Source organism: Alnus glutinosa, chromosome 1, assembly GCF_958979055.1.
Source record: "Alnus glutinosa chromosome 1, dhAlnGlut1.1, whole genome shotgun sequence".
In the NCBI taxonomy this organism is placed as follows: domain Eukaryota; kingdom Viridiplantae; phylum Streptophyta; class Magnoliopsida; order Fagales; family Betulaceae; genus Alnus; species Alnus glutinosa.
The window spans coordinates 30,925,364-30,944,745 of NC_084886.1; the positions used below are offsets into that span (position 1 = coordinate 30,925,364).

At 35.4% G+C, this 19,382-nt stretch overlaps 2 protein-coding genes across 2 annotated transcripts; both read right to left on the bottom strand.

The window, feature by feature from the left end:
- Positions 1–242: 242 nt before the first annotated feature.
- On the bottom strand, positions 243–11,422 carry LOC133878468 (uncharacterized). The gene is made up of 12 exons (XM_062317026.1): positions 11,080–11,422; positions 10,633–10,960; positions 9,687–9,942; positions 9,378–9,594; positions 8,866–9,242; positions 8,188–8,718; positions 6,286–7,483; positions 5,525–5,878; positions 5,071–5,308; positions 1,121–3,774; positions 881–1,023; positions 243–633 (listed from the first exon to the last, which is right to left on the bottom strand). The coding sequence occupies exons 1-12, from the start codon at positions 11,407–11,409 to the stop codon at positions 324–326; spliced, it is 6,936 nt and encodes a 2,311-aa protein (XP_062173010.1). The 5' UTR covers positions 11,410–11,422; the 3' UTR covers positions 243–323.
- A 63-nt stretch (positions 11,423–11,485) lies between these two features.
- Positions 11,486–19,021, bottom strand: LOC133858348 (probable helicase MAGATAMA 3). Its single transcript, XM_062293810.1, has 5 exons — positions 18,830–19,021; positions 13,690–13,854; positions 12,565–13,107; positions 11,663–12,300; positions 11,486–11,489 (listed from the first exon to the last, which is right to left on the bottom strand). Exons 1-5 carry the CDS (start codon positions 19,019–19,021, stop codon positions 11,486–11,488), a joined length of 1,542 nt encoding a protein of 513 aa, XP_062149794.1.
- Positions 19,022–19,382: the final 361 nt, after the last annotated feature.

Consider the following 19,382-nt stretch of genomic DNA (forward strand, 5'->3'; position numbering starts at 1 on the left):
TCCATCTGCGCTGGCTGTGGTCCTTGACGACGATGGCCAGTTTCAATTTGATGGTGTTTTGATCCGTTTCAACTGTTTATTCTCCAGTGTCCTGTGAGTTATCCTTTCCAAAGATAAGAGGAAAGCAGTTGAACATATAACTTTTCTTCTCTAAGTTAATGCTTTCGACATCCAATCAAGTTGCCCTCAAATTGCAAGTGCTATAACATTGCCAATTACAATAATAAAACCAAATATCGAGCTTCTAAAATGCTGTATATATTTCAACACTTTCAAGTGCATATGAAGAACATTTCTGAAACATATGATGTGATAGCACCTATTTACCTCTTCCGGCCTCCTTTACCAGCCTTCTTTTTCTTGGGCTTGTTACCCTTCCCCTTGTTACCTGTTTCCTGGCCGTTTTTACTATTGCCTTCTAAAGCCTTTGACTTACCCTTATCAGCACTAGTATTTATCTTGGCCTTGCTCTCAGTGTCCTTTTCATCATTCTGCTCAACAGATGTACTGCCAGTTTTTGATGTCTCTCCCATTGCCCATTCGAAGCCCGACATAAAAAGTTCCACTCTCCTTGACTGCAATCTCTTGGAAAGTTCTTCAATTGTTGACATATTGTTCCCAAGTTCTGGTTCACTAAGAATGTGAAAAAGCAAGTCAGCCTAATAAAAGCAGGATGTTGATATTCCATGGCAACCAACTATACTAGAGTTTTGAAACAAAGTTAAAAGTGGGTCGCATATAATGCGCCAATCACAGTCATCATATAATTGTACTGATCATATAGCAGCACCAATCAATCATGTGCAAGTTTGAGTGAAATTCAGATCCATGAGAAATAAAGACATTTTAAGAAGGCAAGCATGTCAACCTTCATACTGACCTCACATCCAATGCAGCAGAAAATAGCTTCAGTTCATCAAGCATGCCGGCTACTTCATGCAATAGGCTTTCATCATGGAAATGAGTGTTCTGAAGGCTTTCGTTCAAAGCAGTTACAAGGTGAATACTTTTGTTGACATTGACCTGAAATTTACACAGGAAAAGAGGAAAATTCAGTATCGATCTCATGTGCATATGCTTTTCGTTGAAGTCACAAATAATGTGAAACAATTTGCATTACCTTCATTGCTAGAGCATTGGACAAAAAGCTCTTTGGATCCCTATCATTCTCCAATGACTTCAATGCTTCAAACATTTCCCAAAAGTAACTATAATTCATTGGCATCTTGCTTGCATTTATGTTGCTCAAAGCAGAGTTTGAAGGTGCAAGCTTACAACCCTCCTGATCATAACTGCCCGAAGTAACCACTTCACCACAAGAATTAGTTGCTTCCACTTCAATAATTCCAGTTTGACCTTGCATGGCTTTGACTGTCTTTGGAAACAAGACTCTTACCATGTCCTCCTTGCGCTGTTTTACCGTCATGTCAACAAAAATGGCATCTGGACATAGAAATTGTGAACAATTTCTTCCCAAACTCACAATTACAAGAGGATTGTTAATTTTTTTGAATGCTTCAGCAAGCAGATTTACATTTACCTGCAAATGTTTCCCTCTTCTCCGAAGGACATCATAAAATTCCCATGGAAGTTGTTCAGTAATATAGCTCTTACGAAGCAAATCAAAAAGTAAATCTGAACAGTTCCCAAGGTTCAGATGAACCAAACATATTATGGAAACCAATCTCAACATCAGCAGTGGATAGTAGTCTTTTGCATATATACCAGACATTTTGATCCATGCTATTGTATCTGCCTTATTATAAAGGAGCGGCTTAACAACATCATTGACAACAAAGTTGTAGATTCTACCGAGGAATGGTTGCACTCTAGCCACTGAAGAACCTGGGTTAGTATCTTCCTCTTCGTAGATAAACCATTCAGTGAAAGAAGATTTTGAAGTGATAAAGTAACCCTGGGGGTATGATGCCAACATCAGTAGGCGCTCAACAAGATACAAAAAACAATCCGGTGAAATATAGTCCTTTTCTTTCGTCCAGTCTGCCCTGTAAGTATTTACCAAAGCTTCATTGAGCGTCAGTAGAAGGGACAACACTCTTGGAGATTCAGTGCTATTGTCAGACATTGTAGCATGTGGAAGTTTTGAAGCCATATTCCCACAGAGAGTTTGAATGAAGGTCTTCCAAGGTGCATTTCCACAAATCCCATCAAACCTTTTCAAAATCTCCTCATACAAATCATTGTCAAGCTTACCCAATCCAAGAATTATCATTACAACTCTCCCAATTTGCCCATAAGTCAGCTTACTCTTTGACCTGATGTTTTTCCGTATGACTTGTTTTAGTAAATTCTTCGAAACATCAGTTCCTCTCAGAGAAAACATGTTCTCTGCCAATGTTTTCCGCCAGTCCAAAGGAAATATATAGCCAAATATACTAGTGGAAAGTTCGACATATTGCAACAATGTCTTATCATTATGGTACCTGCGGTCTAGATATTTTGATTCCAAAAGAAACTTTGCAATCTCATAGATATGAGTAAGAGATATGCTTTGGCAGAAAATAGAGAGGGAATTCTTGAATGAGAAATTATAAAGGGCTTCAAGATTGTCCAAAACCTTCATACCGACAGAAAGTAACTCCGAACACCAGTAATTTTGAGCAGTTGAAAAAATTTGGTGAACATCGACAGAAACCAGCTTCCCAATCTGATGAAGGAATCTATTATCCAATTCTCTCACCCAATCAGCATCAGAGTTGAGCAAAATATAGATGGCATTATCATGATGAAGTTGCTTCCGCACTCCAAAGTAATTCAAGCAGAAATCTCCAAATTCATTAACATCTTGGGTTTTAGGACATCTGAGGTATTCAATAACGTTAACAATCTTATCTTTCCAAAGATTCCAAAAGCAAACTAGTGTTTCTACAGACATCTGATTTGTAGAGATCTTCTGTTCCGAATGCTTTATCCCATCAAAAACAAAATTATCTTCCCATACATACTTTGAGGAGTTTGAATGAAGATGAGCATCCAGAATTTTTCGAGCAGATATTATTTCACCTCCAACACTCTTATTTCTCTGAGATGCATTCAAATAATCTTTCATCATGGACAAGTTACCCTGCTCATTTGATAAAACACCAGCCTTAGTACAAACAAAAGCAAAAAAGTTTTCGGACCCATTCTTTGCAAATGTTTTGGCTTTTGCTAAAAGCTCATTCTTTTGTGTAAACTGCTTTAACGGCCAGCCTTTGCTTCCAGGCGCCCAAAGTGAGTTGGACAAAACATAGAAAAGAATTAACAAGGATGCTTCCGTGAAATTCCCAGCCTTCCCGAGGAGATCAACTTCATGTAAAATCTCCCCTTTCAGCCTCGCTATGCTTGCAGCGACCAAGAAGTTTCCTGACTCCTCTTCCAACATGAGAAGCTCATCAAGGCAACCCAAAGATTTCAAAAACTTACGCATGAAATCTATGGATTGAAAAGCTTTAACAAATTTCATCATAGATCTGTTATCTTTAAGCTTATAATAATGAAGAGCACAACTCTCTATAAACTCTTGTTCAATTTTGTCTATTTCTTTTCCCATTCTGACCACACTAAAATCTGTAGTTGCATGTTGTTTCCAATATTGAATGTACTGCAAACCCATGTCAAATAATTTTCCTTTGGTGCAAACTTTCAAACAGTCTGAGAAAAAATAGCCCCTAGCATAGACATCAGCTGCAAGTTCATAGCATCCGGCTAGAGAAAAGCATTCCCCAGCTCTTTTCAGCTCAGTGTCGCCACATTTTTCCAAATAAAGCCTCCCTGAAACAATAAATCGAAATGTTCAAAGTCAAAGTCTACTCAAACATTAGCAATTATAAACCAAAGCATAAAAAAGTTTTTCATGCGCCACAAATAAAAAATAGCCTTCATGTTGATTTTGGTCGTCATCAAGGTACCAATTTATCCCCAGAAATTCAGAGATCAATTCAAAAAAAATTTCTCATCATCACATGACAAATTTTCAAATACAAACTATAACAGATATTCTAAGAAGATTGCAACAAATAATGGAAAAGAGATTAAAATAAACAGTAAAAAGACAACAGAACTACACATTTTGATAGTGGGAGAAAAACCCAAAACAGTTGGACAAGACATCAAGGCTTCAGTACACATTGATTAAGAGAAAGTGGGATGGAAAATTCTATTTTGTGCAACGCAACTCAAGTTTTGTACTTGAGACAAGGGGCAGTTGCATGGAATTAATTTTCAAGGATATAACCAAGTTTACCCCACTTCAACCTGGCCACTTGATGATATTCTTATCATATTTTATTTTGGCAGCATTTGAAGCCAAGACCTGGCCTTACTCCACCCGACCAATTTACCACTTGAGCTAAGGCCCAAGTACCTCCCACAATAACTGAAGTGCAGCTTCTTAGGATGCACTACAAAAATATTTCGGTTTGTTACTGTGAGCTGATGACTGAAACAACTAGTTGCAAGCAACCTAAGTTCTGGACAATGTTCTTGTGTCCACTGATTGAAAGTCAGAAAACCTGCACATGTTATACCTGCTGGGTTCTCAAAACACACTATGGCAACAACTTGTTTTGATCAAAGAGCAATAGTAAGCTATACAATGTGTACACATTTTCCCACTATAAAGTCACCCCTCCCTGAGTTATTTCTAAAATGTGTCATCACCCAAAGCTGGTTCAATCTTAGTGGGGTCTGGGGAGTAGCTTGGATATGGTCCCACCTGCAATGTTTTCTCATGAAGCGGCCATTCAGACTGGCATGTGCTGGTGCACTTGGTAGCACATGACTTTACCATTGCACCGGTAAATGGTTCCTCTCCCCCAACTTATTTCTATCATAAAATCCACCCATGACACAGATTTCGAACATAGATTTATCATCACCAAGTTGTATTATATTAAAATTCCTAACATTTCAAACGGTTTAATTTCAATTGTGAGACAGATTGAATTTTAAAGATGATGTTTATGTTCAGTAAAAATGATAAAGTTGCGATAGTAGAACCTAAACACCAAACTTTTCGTCAAAGATGGTAAGTTATGGTTGACCAACGTCAGAGAATCCAATGCATACCTGCTCTTTCATGCTCCCCCAAATCAGAGAAACATTGTGCAGCAGAATCAGCCTTGCCTATGGCTTCAAATATTTCAGCAGCTTCCCTAAGGATAATGTTTGCCGCTTCAGGATTTGAATGGCGCATGCGGTCAGAAGTGGCTCTAAGGCCAGAAGCCTTAGACCTTCTTTCCCAATAAGTATCTCCAGCTCTCTCAAAGCACATTGTTGCCATTTCATAGTTATACTCACGATATAACTGCAAGAAAAAAGATAAAAGAGTTAGACATCACCATTATTGTTTTAGACAGTTAATTTTTGAAACAAATGCAAGTCTATGATACAAATGAAAATGAACGATCTTATTCCTTCACCATGATTTGTTCCATGGAATAATATCATATTTTCCATTCACAACCACAGCAAATTATGTTTCAATAATAGAGGGTCAAAATCAATGGCATAATGTACTAACCTTGATTCCCCGCGATCTCCACTCCTCTGGGCTGCTAGCAACTTGCATTGCCTGAGCAAGTGAGTCGTCCAGTTGTCTGACTTGGACAAGATATTTTTTCTTCCAATAGTCAAACATAGGTCTGCAGAAGTCCTCTACATTCTCACAAATCCACAATCTCTGCCTCGTACGAGTGACAGCCACATAAAGTTGCTTCAGTTCTGAGCACAAGACATTGTGTTTAGCCTCCTTGAAACTTGGGAAAGAGCTAAGTGAAGTTGACTCAAGTAAATCTTGTTCCTCCATATAATTATATATCACCCTCCACTGATTTTTCAGAGGTGATGAACCAAAAAAGTTGTACAACAATACATCCTACATGAAGAGCAAATATAGGAGTCACAAATGAGTAGAAAAGTATAATTTAATAAACTATACTGACAAAGATATATATATATATATATATATATATATATATTTGGAACAATTAAAGTAATAATTGTTAACATCTACATAAATTTTGGCGAAATAAATTTTTCATTTTCTGTTAATACACCAAACCTCTAACAAAAATGTGTTTAGACATAAAGCTTGGAAATTTGAATTTTCACCAAAAAATTGCCACATATGTACTTGGATGTATTTTGATACTGGAATCAGGCAAACATACTGTATTTATAAAAAAAATTAGCAAACAAATAGGCAAATGAAAACTCTCCAAATGATAATATCACCTCCACATAAACCGGTAAAGTGAATAAATAATGATGCATTATAACCACCTGAAACTCAAGGCCCTTGCACTCCACAATAGTTAAAACAAGAGCTTGCTTCCCAACAGCATTGGTAATTTCCTTCCGAACACAGTCATCTCGTACCAATATTACCTGCTCTGCACCAAAGCCAACCATACTCCTTCCTGCTTTTCCACTATTTCCAAATATAGTAATGATTGCATTTTGATTGTTCCCTGATTCAAGCAAGATTGGAGCTTCACCATATATAAGACTAGTCTCAGGCTGCAAAACATCAATAGATTGAGGAAAGAAATGATAAATAAGTTCAATAACACTCTGTGATAGTTTAAGAACCCCATCGTGAGTACGGAAATTCTGGCTCAAATGGAAAATATCTGAGATTATTCCTTTCTCTTTTCTTTTATCATGTCCACTGCTTTTAGATTCCAGTAGAAACTTCTTGTAGAACAGAGATCGTATATCCTGGAATCTAAAATCGATTCCTCTCGCAATTGTCTGTGCCGTGTCACCAGAGAAAACAAAACCTTCTTCTACATTTTTGCAGATATATTTGAATAATGCAATTTGGCTCAATGTGAGATCCTGCACCTCATCAACATATACAAAGTCAATTTCATCACCTTCGTATCTTTCATCTCTCAATCGACGATGAAGATCAATTACAAGATCCGCCATATCAAAGTCACCATTTTCAATCTTCATTTTTTCATAATTTTGAAAGACTTCATATATTATCTCTCTCTTCTGCTTATTTAAACTGGACACTCGGCCCTCTGATAGTAAAACATATTCGTCATGGCTAAGTTTACCATCACCTGCCTCTACAGCTTGTGGGCCACCTTTTATATGAGAAATAATCTCTGTGAAAACTCTTGAAGAGTCAAGCATCTTAGTCAGCTGGGTATTGAAATGGGGCCAGTATGATGAACTAAACCTCTCATAATTAACTTCTTTCTTCCTTATAAATGTCTGTAAGGTAACTGATCCACCACAAACCTTACCATGAGAATGTTTCCTTACTTCATGGAATCTTTCAAAGTATGAATTACCCACAGTTCCATCAAGCATTATTAGAAAATTATGAAATGTAATGACAAGAGGGTATGAATTGGGTGGAACATCAAGAAAAGTATCCGGGACATCCTTGAATTGAGTTGCATCATCAAAATCATCAATATCAATTGAACTGCTTCCTTTTGAAAAATTACCACCACAGGCAGAGCTGCATGTAAAAAACAAGAGGAGTTAAAAAAGGCTTATCATTAGATATTAAACAACTTTTATGCAACAAACAGTAGATATCTCAATTATGAAACAAAACAACCAATGCACACGAGGAAATAAAAGACATTGAAATTTAAAAATTTTATCCCGAAAATAGAAACTGATTTGGGTTTAGAAAACATGGTTGAAATGCTTATAACTTTATTAAGACAATACGGAATATTTATGCCAGAACCTAAATTTTCATAGACATGGATCTTCCCCCAAGATACCAGCAAAAGAAAGAATAATGATGGGAAAAGAATAATGATGGTTGGAAATATATATATTTGTATCAAATCGAAGAGTATAATAATTGAAAAACACATGATATTCTACATTAATGTTTGGCTTCAATAAAATGTATCCACCACAACTTAAAATAATATGCCCACCCAAAAAAAAAAAAAAATGTGGCTGGGACTCATCAATGGTTTATTGAGGTTTGTATGCATCCAAACAAATGTTTGGACTTTCTCAAAAAACTTAAATAAATTAAAGTACATACTGAGTCCCATAGTTTATTGCGAAAAATTCAAGCAATCAAATTAAAAAAGAACTAAACTTTCCCAAATTGGATGAAACTCAAGGTTGCATACATTCACATGAGAAAAAAAAAAAAAGGAGTGATAGTACCACCAGTTCATCCAATAATCTACACACCTTTTCAAGTGAGAAACATGTTGTTTGACAGCATAACACAATTTATGACTGACTGTCACAAAAAGCTGGCATAGTATGGTTCCCTTTTTTTCTACAATAGTCTCCTCAGCTTCCTTTTCCTGACTATGCACAGGTCTATCGCTCTTGACACCATATCTATCTTTAGCCATATGAAACAGTTTTTCTTTCTGATATAACTTCATGGTCAAAACAGTTGTTTTCCCAGTACCTGACCGTCCAAGTATAAAGGTACTTTTAGGAAAAAGGATTATCTCCAACTCTTGTTCAGTTACCTCAAATGGAAGATCCAATTCGCCACCATCATGGTTAGAAAGCAAGTGGCCCACTACACCTGATGATAAAGAGTAGAATTTCATCAGCATCAGACTCTCACTCACCTTTACATTCTCAACATAACTTCTACCATCAGAAGCAGAACCAGTTAAGTCGTTCTCATTTTCATTGTTATCAAAATTCTTAATCCTGACAATATCAGAAGAACATGACCAACTCTTCGGAACTTCCAAATCCCTATGCACAATGAAAAAACAAGGTTAAGCCAATTGGAACGTCAAACATAAAGAAGAGATGCTCGTAAATTTAAAAGATCCAAATAAGGCATGATAAGTTTTAAAATTTAGCATACAAATCTACTAGAATGCAAAATAACCTACATACCTCTCAAGACATATCTCTTTGCAGTGATTAATAAAGCCATCCGTATATTTTCCAAACATACTATCAAGACGTTTGATTAATTTTGGAATATCCTCTGCAGGTACTATATCCCAGATCTTCAAAACTTGATCATACCTCAATTCCTTCATGACGTCATTCCATTCTTTTACTACGTCATTTGCACAAACAACATAAAGACCTTCAACAACCTTAAATTGCTTTAAAATCTGTGAAGAATCTCCACAAATGGGATCTACAATCTTCTTCTTGGGTCTCCAGCCGCTGGAAAGTTTAAGTAGAAGGTTTATAACTGACTTCTTTGTCTGTACAGACTTCAGTTTTTGAAATGATTTCAGAAAGTTATTACTGAAAAGAATCTGTTGATAGAGTAAAAAAGACTTAATAAGAAAAACTACATAACCAATTTAAGAAAGAATATCAAAATTGCCACTAATGGATATTACAAATATAAATATCTTGAATGAAAAGTACTACTACGGAATGCCAAGTACCTTCCACCTAGCAGTTTTGAAAAGAATGCTATCCCCTTTGAGCAAATCGTCAAATTGTTCTAAATCTTTCTTCACATCTAATATTGCCTTGTTTAAATCCTTGTCTTCATCAGCATTAAAGAAACACTGACGATTCTTCGCATCAAGGACTAAGGCTTCCCAAACAGATTCACTATTACATAGCGTTTTTTCATTTCCCAAAATCCATAGACAGTTCCTGAAAGGCATTACAGGGCCACTTATTATTCACCACATTTGTTAAAATGGAAGCAAAAGCAAACTTATCAAAAGAGTTTCCATATGTATTACCTAGCCCTTGTAATAGCAACATTAGTTCTTTGAGGATTTGATATGAATCCAATCGATGCGCAACTATTAGATCTTACAGTTGAAATTATTATAATGTCCTCTTCGCCACCCTGGAACCCATCAACAGATTTAACCTTCACTGCAAACCCGTCAATGTTATCATACTTCCATCCAAGTTTCTCTTGAATTGCAACTACTTGACCAGCATAAGGAGATATAACACCAACACTGAGTTTTTGTTCCGAACCAACCCAAGCTGTATTCAGAGCAAGAGACAAAAGACTGAATTTTTTATTTTTTTTTAACAAAGTTAATTAAATGTTTAAGAACTAGTTTCTCTAAGAGAAGTAATTCCGTCATCATGAGATTTGGACAATATAACAGGATAGATAGAACAAGAATCCCAAAAGACAAAAACATGTTTTTAACAATCTTTTTAATGGTTTAACACACTGATTTTTATTTTCTTTTTGATGCCACTACATGTACCAGTCCTACCATAATCTGAATTAACATTCTTTCTAGGTAAAAATGTACATGGTCTACCTTTGCAAGTGTCTCATTTCGTTAGCATATAACATAGGCAAGATCATTAAGCATTTTAACAAAACTCATCAACTTTCTCTAGCTATAGAATCTGTGGAATTAGAAATTATCAAATATCTATACTGACATCAAATTAATGACTTAAATTTGCAAAGCATACAAATATAATATATTTTTTTTTTGATAAGTAACATACAAATATAATATATTACTACAGAGTAGAAAGGATTAAGTGCAACTGGACAATAAAATAGCTTTAACAACAAACATCATTCTTTCGAACAGTAATGTCAAACGTGTAAAGCGCCCATAAGCTGCATTAAGCTGCATAGACTTAATTGTTAAAATCAAAGAAATATCTTTTGATGTCATAAGAATATGAGACTTAAAGCCGAGTAACCTTTGTATAATTTCAGCAGTATTTTCATAACAACAGCAACCTCAACCATGTTTCTCCTGCTACGCCCAACATCATCCTTCTCTTCTCTTCCACCTATTACGTTTATAAAAGAATAGGGACCAAACATTGGCCAGGGAAGATAGTGCTTTTCGTGGCTTTTTCTTTTAACATTTGGAGCATCTAAGATCTGTTCGCAATAAAAATTTGAATTTGGGAAGAAACTTATGTATGGATGCATTCGGTACTGTATATTGAGAAGATGCTTTGAGTGACCCAATGAGCTCAACCTCTCAAATAAACTTCTTCCAAAGCCAGCTTCATCAGAAATCTGTGAAAAGAAACATAATAGATTTTGAAAGAATATTATAAAGAAAACAGAAGGTAATAACCAGGTTGCACACAAACAAAGGGCCCTATATGTAAGATAACCAAACAGCATTTACATACATTGCTCTCAACCATGGCTGGTAATTGACACTCATCGCCAACAAGAATAGCATGCCTTATACCCGGAAGTTGTAACGGTATGGTTGACTCGCACTCCTTTAATTGTGCAGCTTCATCAATAACCAGAATGTTCAGTGGTGTCATTGCCACTGAGTGCAGCCTATAAGAACTCGAAGCAGTGCAAAAAAGTAAGGAAGCTGCTTGAAGACAATATTCTGCTATTGACTGTTTGTTCATAACGCTTGGGAGGTTAAGTTCAACAAACGAAGCATTAAGTGTTCTTAAAACAGAAAGGCATTCTCTTCTCTTTTCATACAACAGGGATGACATATCCAAAAATGAATGAGAGATATCTGCAGGTAATTCTGGGTGAGAAAAAAGCTCCTCGAGTACTTTAGACTCCACATTATCTTGAAACAGCAAGGTTTCAAAAGACTCAAGTAGGCCGATAAGTGAGACCATGTTTTGGAAATTGTGTTCCAGAACGTATTTTTTTGGTAAATGTCTACAAAAGACAAGAATACAATTTTTGAGTGATGATGAAGTCGCAACAAATCTTTTGGTCAGAAAATCAAGAAATGACTTGCACTTCCTCTTGCTACCATCGCTTTCATCCCCACCTCCTTTCTCTTTGATTTCATTTTGATTGTTTAGTTCTCTCTCTTTGAAAGATTCATTTTCCAAGAAGATGTTATACTGAGAAACACAATCTTCAAGAAGATCAATCATTGAAGCAAAACAATGCCTCCAACCGGTCAGAGGCCCTAAGCACTCTGTGAGCCTTTTGACCCGATAATCCAAATGTATCTCTTCAATGTCTGAACCAAGTTTGAGCCGCTCCTTATTCCCAAATAAGAGAATATCTCCCAGTGAGAGAAACAAAGAATCAATTTCAAATTCTGTTTCAAATGATTCTTTCACCAGCTTTAGGGTGCGAGAGGCCACTTGTGTGATTGCAGCATTGGTTGGGGCACAGGTAAGAGTCCTACATCCCATTCTTAACAGGGTAAAGAGCAGTGTACTAGTGGTTTTTGTTTTCCCTGTACCAGGTGGACCCCATATAAGTTCCACAGCTGACTTGTGGTTGCAATGCATCTTATGAAAACATGCCAGAACTGCCTTGGTTTGGGATTCATTCAGTTTAGAAGTAACATTGATCACAAACTTCTCATCCCAGCTCCCACCTTCCTGAGCAGAACAGAGACCACAATCTTCTTCAATCTGTTGTACAACATCAGAAAAACAAAATAATCAATTAATGTCAGTAAAACAAATATGAATCCCGATAACCCAAAACCAGCTTCTAAAAGATAAAAGTAGGAACTCCCTTTGGCTTTATCAATGCATAAGCTTTGTTTCTCCGTGATCAACTTAAAATCTGTTAAGTTAAATCACATATATTCCACCATAAGTGGACATTCCCGAGCGTAATGCTAACTCAGTTGAATTAAAGCTAGCTATAACATTCATCCCCCAATTACTTACCAAATAATTAGTCCTCAAAGCTGTTTTGATAATCTCCAGATTCCCAGACATGTGCAACGCATTCCATATTCTCTTGTTAGTGATTGTATTTATCAAGAAAATCACAAACAATGATTTATGGACCCCAGCGACTTCAGTGTCTTTCAATGCCTTGACTTTAAAACTAGTACATGTGCTATTATCCTCGTTTTCATCCTCTGGGATTTTAGTGACCGTCACAAAAGCCCACTGCCTTCCTATTCTTTGTAAATCAGAAACATGCTCGGGTTTAGCATCTGCTAAAACAAATATATCTCCAGGCAGCGTTTTGTAGGGCTCCTTGCCACGAACACCGAATCTGTTTCTCCAGGAATCAATCTTAACATCATACAAATTTGATCCATATGGCTTAGATTCATCAAATGCAATTACTTCAGCGAAGGGTGCTTCTGATATAATCTCAATACTTGAATGCAGTTGTGCACGTGTTTCTTCCAGTAAGGGGTAAACGTATGACCCAAAATACTGCTGGACAGATTCAAACAACTGTGGAATATTTTCTACCTATAAAGAATCAAACAACTGTGGATTATTCATCCAAAAAAAAGAACGCAAAATGAATATCCAACATATGTTAATTTAAAATCACATTGTGTATTTGTTTGTTCAGAACAAGTAAAATTCCTCCTACCAACATAATGAACATATCATTATCATCACCAAATTAACCTATTAGTACAATTCAAATTTAAACAAATACATATTTTGATTAACCCATTAGTACAATTCAAAATCTTGGTAGGTAGCTTTTCCAGAAATGGTATTAAGGGGACGAAAACGACGAGAAAAAAGGAAGCAGTCCTTAATTGTTTTTTTTTTTTTCTTTTATCTTTTGGTCTTGATATACACATGACATTGTCAAAGAGGGAAAGAACTCAAATGGACACGGGCCTGAAATCAGGAAGCCCATGAAGGCAAACTGGGCTAAGTATAGAAATAGTAACAAAAAGTAGAACTCCTTTTTGGTTTCCTTCTTGTGTAAGCAACTAAGCATCACCAAAATGAAAGACATCTTCCTCATTGATGATGTTTCTTAATTTCATGGAGTATAATAAAGAATTCAAAACAAGAGAGCGAATTAAGAACCTGGTTTTTGTAAAGGTTTTCATTGTAAATGTCTGCAAGGGACCAAGAAAGCACAATATCAAGGAAACGGTGATCATGATGATCGTTTGGACGTGCTCTCTTTGTGTTTGAGCTTTCTCCCTCCATCGATCGTTTCCACTCTTCCAATATCTTTTTTCTCAGAGTCTGCAGGAGTCAAATGATTGGAAACTTCGTTAAAATGCTTTAAAAGAAATGTAGGAGATCGAGAAAGGAATGTGATTTCTTAAGTAGAGAGCAATGGACATTGATACTAAAAAGTAAAAAGGTAAAGGTAAAAGATTGGTCTTCTCGTATTCCGATACCTTATTGACCTTATGGGTCCTTCTTTTTTCCTCGTACGAAAATATTAGAAACAATTTGGTCGGTGAGAAAACAAAAAGGACATATGTAATATGTATATATATAATGTGGTGATTTCCCCCATGTTTTCTCAAGCATTCAACAGCCGGAGCAATCCGGTCTCATCTCACAGAAAAAGAAATGAAAGCAAGTCCGGTGAAGGGTTTGTCATCTTCATTCAAATTTATTTTCTTAAAAATATTAGAAGGAAAAAGTAAGAGCAGGCGGAATCGGATTTTTATAATATGGTGAATGGTTTGTGCGCACTGCGCAGTGGGAGCAGTGACTGTGGGCAGAGGAAGGGCCGGGATAATTGTTGATTGATGATGTAATAATAGTGTGGGGCCTCCCATCTCATCAAGCTATCGTCACCCAATGACGTGTATAAATTATTGTTACTTATTTAAAACCTTTATTTTATTATTTGTATTTTTTATCCCACTATTGTGACGGTTTGCGTTCCCAATAGACCGGGGATAGGCCTAAACAAGGCGAAGCTCAATGGTCTTTTCTACGTGAGCCGCGCCTCATCGCATCTTATTTGGTTGGAGGAAATGCATTAAAAAATGATTCTCCTTTAAAGCTAGAGTAGTCTAGTGCTATAAACCCTAATGTCTTGTTGGTAGGTAAGTTTGTTATGAACCAAGTTGTTATTCATTAATTCATTTTTGAGCATAAGGCATATGAAATTTTACATGTTTAATATTGATTATGTATTTAATGATTCTGAAATCATCTCTGAATATTTAATAATTTTGAAATGATACAATATCCCTGTTAAGACAGTAATATTATATGATAGTGATTTTGTCAATAGAATGAAGCCAATAAAACTAACATTATGCAGCTGATTATATTTCTTTGTAAATCATTAATGTTTGTATTCTTGTGGCAAGTAACATGTTTAGAATGTTTGTATTTAGTAAGTTTTTCATGTAATGTTTATTTGTCACTGATGACACATGTTGTGATGTAATTAGTTAATTAAACTCATAATAAATGTCTAGAGGTATTTCAGTCAGTTCAATGTATTATGGTATAAATTCCTAAGTCTTTAAGTTGAAAAATATATTCTGCTGTCAAATCTTAACTCTGATAATGTATTAATATCACGTGAAAATTTGAAAATTTCACTTACGCCTTTTGTTAAAAGGCGGGGTGTTACAAGGAATGCTAGGTATAATTCTTTTATCCTTAGTTTATATGAATTCTAGTAATTAGAATTTAAATTATGTCGATATAATGCCTAAATTGTTGGGGAAGTGTGATTGAATATCTCAAGGAATGATATTATATTCAATCATTCTTTTAAAATTACAAATATGTCGTTGTGCTGCCTGAATATTTTTTAGGTATTTTACAATAACACCATTGTAATGCCCAAGTAATGTTAGAGATTTTAGATAAATATTATACTAGTGCCGTAGTAATGCATGTGTGAAAATACGTGGTAAAGCTACATAGTCGTTATGATGTCCGAATAACATTATGACATTTTAGATATGTCATTATGATGCCCAAATAATATTTAGATATGTTATTATGATGCCCAAGTTGCATTATGATATTGTAAACATGGCGTTATGCTGCTCGGATTTTTAGGATCTAAAAATAAGGCTTAGGAATGAGAAATAAAGAATATAGGATAATATGAAGGTATAAAATTAATGCAAAAAGTATATGAAGTCGCAGAAAATTGTCTAAGAAGTATAAGCCTAAACAGTAAGTTCAAACTTACTGACCCTGCATTATTTTACAAAAGCATATCATATATGTTTTCTTGAGCCCTGTTATTTTGATTACACGTATGAATATATTTTGAGATGTTTTACATATGTATTAAATGAAAATGTATTTTCAAAGAATATGATTTATGAAAAGTGATTGAGTTTTGGAAAAAAAAAAAAAAAAAAGTGATTTGCAAAATTGATAATATTATATGGAAATTATGTATGAATGCATGCAAAGGCCTAACAGTTAGGTGTAGATTATGCGCCTAACACCTCAAAGCTATAAGAGGGATAAATTATTAGCCACCTTGCGGTTAAGTAGGGTAGCACTTGACACCTCGAAACTATAAGAGGGATAAATTACTAGCAACCTTGAAGTTAAGTGGGGTAATACTTAGCAAACTTTTGATGATAAGTGGGAGTATAAATTCACTTATTGTTATGATGAGATGATATGTTATTGAAAAATAAATTAGACTTCTAATTTACCGTGTGTGTGTGTGTACAATATGTAATAAAATATTGTAAATACGAAATTTTAAAGAAGGGATAATTGCTCCATTGGTCCCTGTGATATGCCATAATTACAAATCACTTTCTATGGTTTAAAAAATTCAAGAGAGGTTCTTATGGTAAACTATAATTACAAATCGATCCTTAGAGTTAAATTCCGTTAAAATTTTTGACAGATTCTGTTAAATGTCAGGTCAGCGCCACATCAAACCAATAAGATGACGACACGTGTCTATCTTAATAAAAAAAATATAAATTAATTAAAAAATAAATAAATAAATAAACTTCTTTTAAAAAAAAATAAATTCAAAAAAAAAAGAACATAAAAAATAAAAAAGGAAAGGGTGGCCGCGCCCCACCCCCAATGGCTAGGCGCCACCCCCAATGGCTTGGGGGTGGCAGCCACTTGCTTTTTTTTTCTTTTTTTTTTTTTTTTTTTTTTTTTTTTTAAAATAAGTTTATTTATTTATTTTTTAAAAAAATTATATTTTTTTATTAACATGGACACGTGTCACCATCTTATTGGTTTGATGTGGCGCTGACGTAGCATTTAACAAATTCTGTCAAAAATTTTAATGGAATTTGACTCCAGTGATCGATTTGTAATTATAGTTTACTACAAGGACCTCCCATGAACTTTTTAAACCATAGGGAATGATTTGTAATTATGACATACCACAGGAACCAATGGTGCAATTATCTCTTTAAAGAACACAAATATTTTGTTAACGAAGTGAAAACTCAATTAAGAAAAAAAAACCATTCTTCTGAAATGAATACTCTGAAAAATATAGCATTCCTAATAAAAATGCAACATTATATAATAGTGATTTTGTCAAACAAAATACAACCAACACAAACTAACAAACTCCCCATTTGACCATTCTGAGACAAAAATCACTTGACCCGATTAAAAATACACTCCTGGTCCAAAATAAAAAGTACTCCCATTTTTTTGTCTCAAAATGACAAAAGGTAAACAGAGTAGAAAAACCATCAACAAATACAGTTCCAAAGTCCAAAGGAAAAAGAAAACTATAAAAAGTCATAGAAAACATCTTGCTGAAAAGGGAGAGGAAGACAACAAGGTTAGTCCTTTCACAAGAAAAGCAGCATACGCAATGTATCTAAACCTGATAAAACAGTCAGATAGCAAGTTAGAACTATGCACACATATAGTTGAGAGACAAGTATGGAATAAGCAAAAATTGCCTTGAAAACACAAAAATTTAAATAATTGGCTCAACTCATGTAATGTGTGTGTGTGTAAAGGCTTTCTCAATAAGGTATAAAGTTCACTGATATGACTTAAAGCAACTAAATTTTTTAAACCAGAGAGAAAATCAAAGATAGATCAGTCAAAAGTCAAACCTTGGTTTACTATATAGGGCCTAGCTACCCTCATCTGATTCACTCCCCTTAAGCTGCAGCACTTTTCCTTTACTTAGTCCTTTAGTGACCGTCTAGTTCCGCAATGATTTGGTCACTGATTGTTTCTTTAGAGACAAGTTTAAGAACAGATTTATAGCACAATGAGTAGTTGATCTTTTTATTATCCAGATAACTAAAATTTATTGTTTTTTTATCACTTGGTGCTGCAACCTAGAAAGAATGCCAGAATTTATAGGTTCTAGGTTCAACTAGCGAGTTGGTCAATTTGACCATCTTAGCAAAAAATTCTCTCTCATAAGAATTTCTAGAAGTTAAAAGTCAGAGAGAAAAAAATGTACCTTAGGGGAGCTTTGGATAGTGCACAAATTATCATCGCATAAGAAAAGCAACTATCTAGCATAAAGAGGCAACAAGAAAACTTAGTCAATCTCAGACTCATGATCTCAAACATATGTAAGCATAAAACGTCAAAGCACAATGAACTGAGATATCAGATTAAAAAACATGAGATAGCTGAAAAACTTAAAAAGAACAACCTGCAACCTTACTCCCCAATTTTATTTTATTTTATTTTTTATTAAAAACAAACACATCATGCTTTCAGAGGAAAAGACTAAGGAACATAAAGAAGTCTAATCCTAGCATGAAGAGACATGCCTAGGACATGTCAGCCATCGAGAGGTTTGGTAAGAATGTCAGCCAATTGGTTGTCAGTAGGTAGAAAGAAAATAGATACTACCTAGGATTCTACAAGATCACTAATGAAGTGATGTTTGATGTCAATGTGCTTGGTACGAGAGTGCTGAACTGAATTCTTGAAAATATTGATGGCACTTGTGTTGTCACAGTGGATAACCATGGTATCTTGAGTGAATCCATAATCACACAACTGTTTCTTCATCCATAACAATTGAGTGCAACAGCTTCCAGCAGCAATGTATTCAACCTCAGCTGTTGATAGGGAAATAGAAGATTGTTTCTTACTCATCCAAGCCACAAGATTATTCCCCACATAGAAGCATCCTCCAGAGGTACTTTTTCTGTCATCCGCATTGCCAACCTAATCTACATCAGAGTGACCTGCAACCACAAGATTTGTTTCCCTATAATACCAAATAACATGAAAAAGAGTATCATTGACATACCTGATGATGCTTGACTGCAGTGAGATGAGATTCTTTAGGATTTGTCTGAAATCGAGCACATACTCCAACACTGAAGGCAATATCTGGTCGGCTAGCTGTGAGGTAGAGAAGACTCCCAATCATACTTCTGTAGAGAGTAGGATCAACTTGCTTGCCTGTAAGATCAGCATTGATCTTGACACTTGTGCTCATGCGAGTACGAGCATGACTCTTCTCATATATACCGAACCACTTAACCAGATCTTTGGCATACTTGGATTGAGAGATGAATATCCCTTCAAAAGTTTGCTTGACTTGAAGCCCCAGAAATTAGTTCAACTCACCAATCATGCTCATCTCAAACTCTTGCTTCATCTCCCCAGAAAAATCATGGGCTTGGGAATCTAGAGTTGCTCCAAATATGATATCATCAACAAAAATTTGAGTAATGAGTTTTTGATTACCTTGATTCCTGATGAATAGAGTCTGATCAGCCTGCCCCCTTGTAAACCCTTTAGCCAAAAGGTATGTAGTCAGTCGCTCGTACCATGCTCGGGGAGCTTGCTTGAGGGCA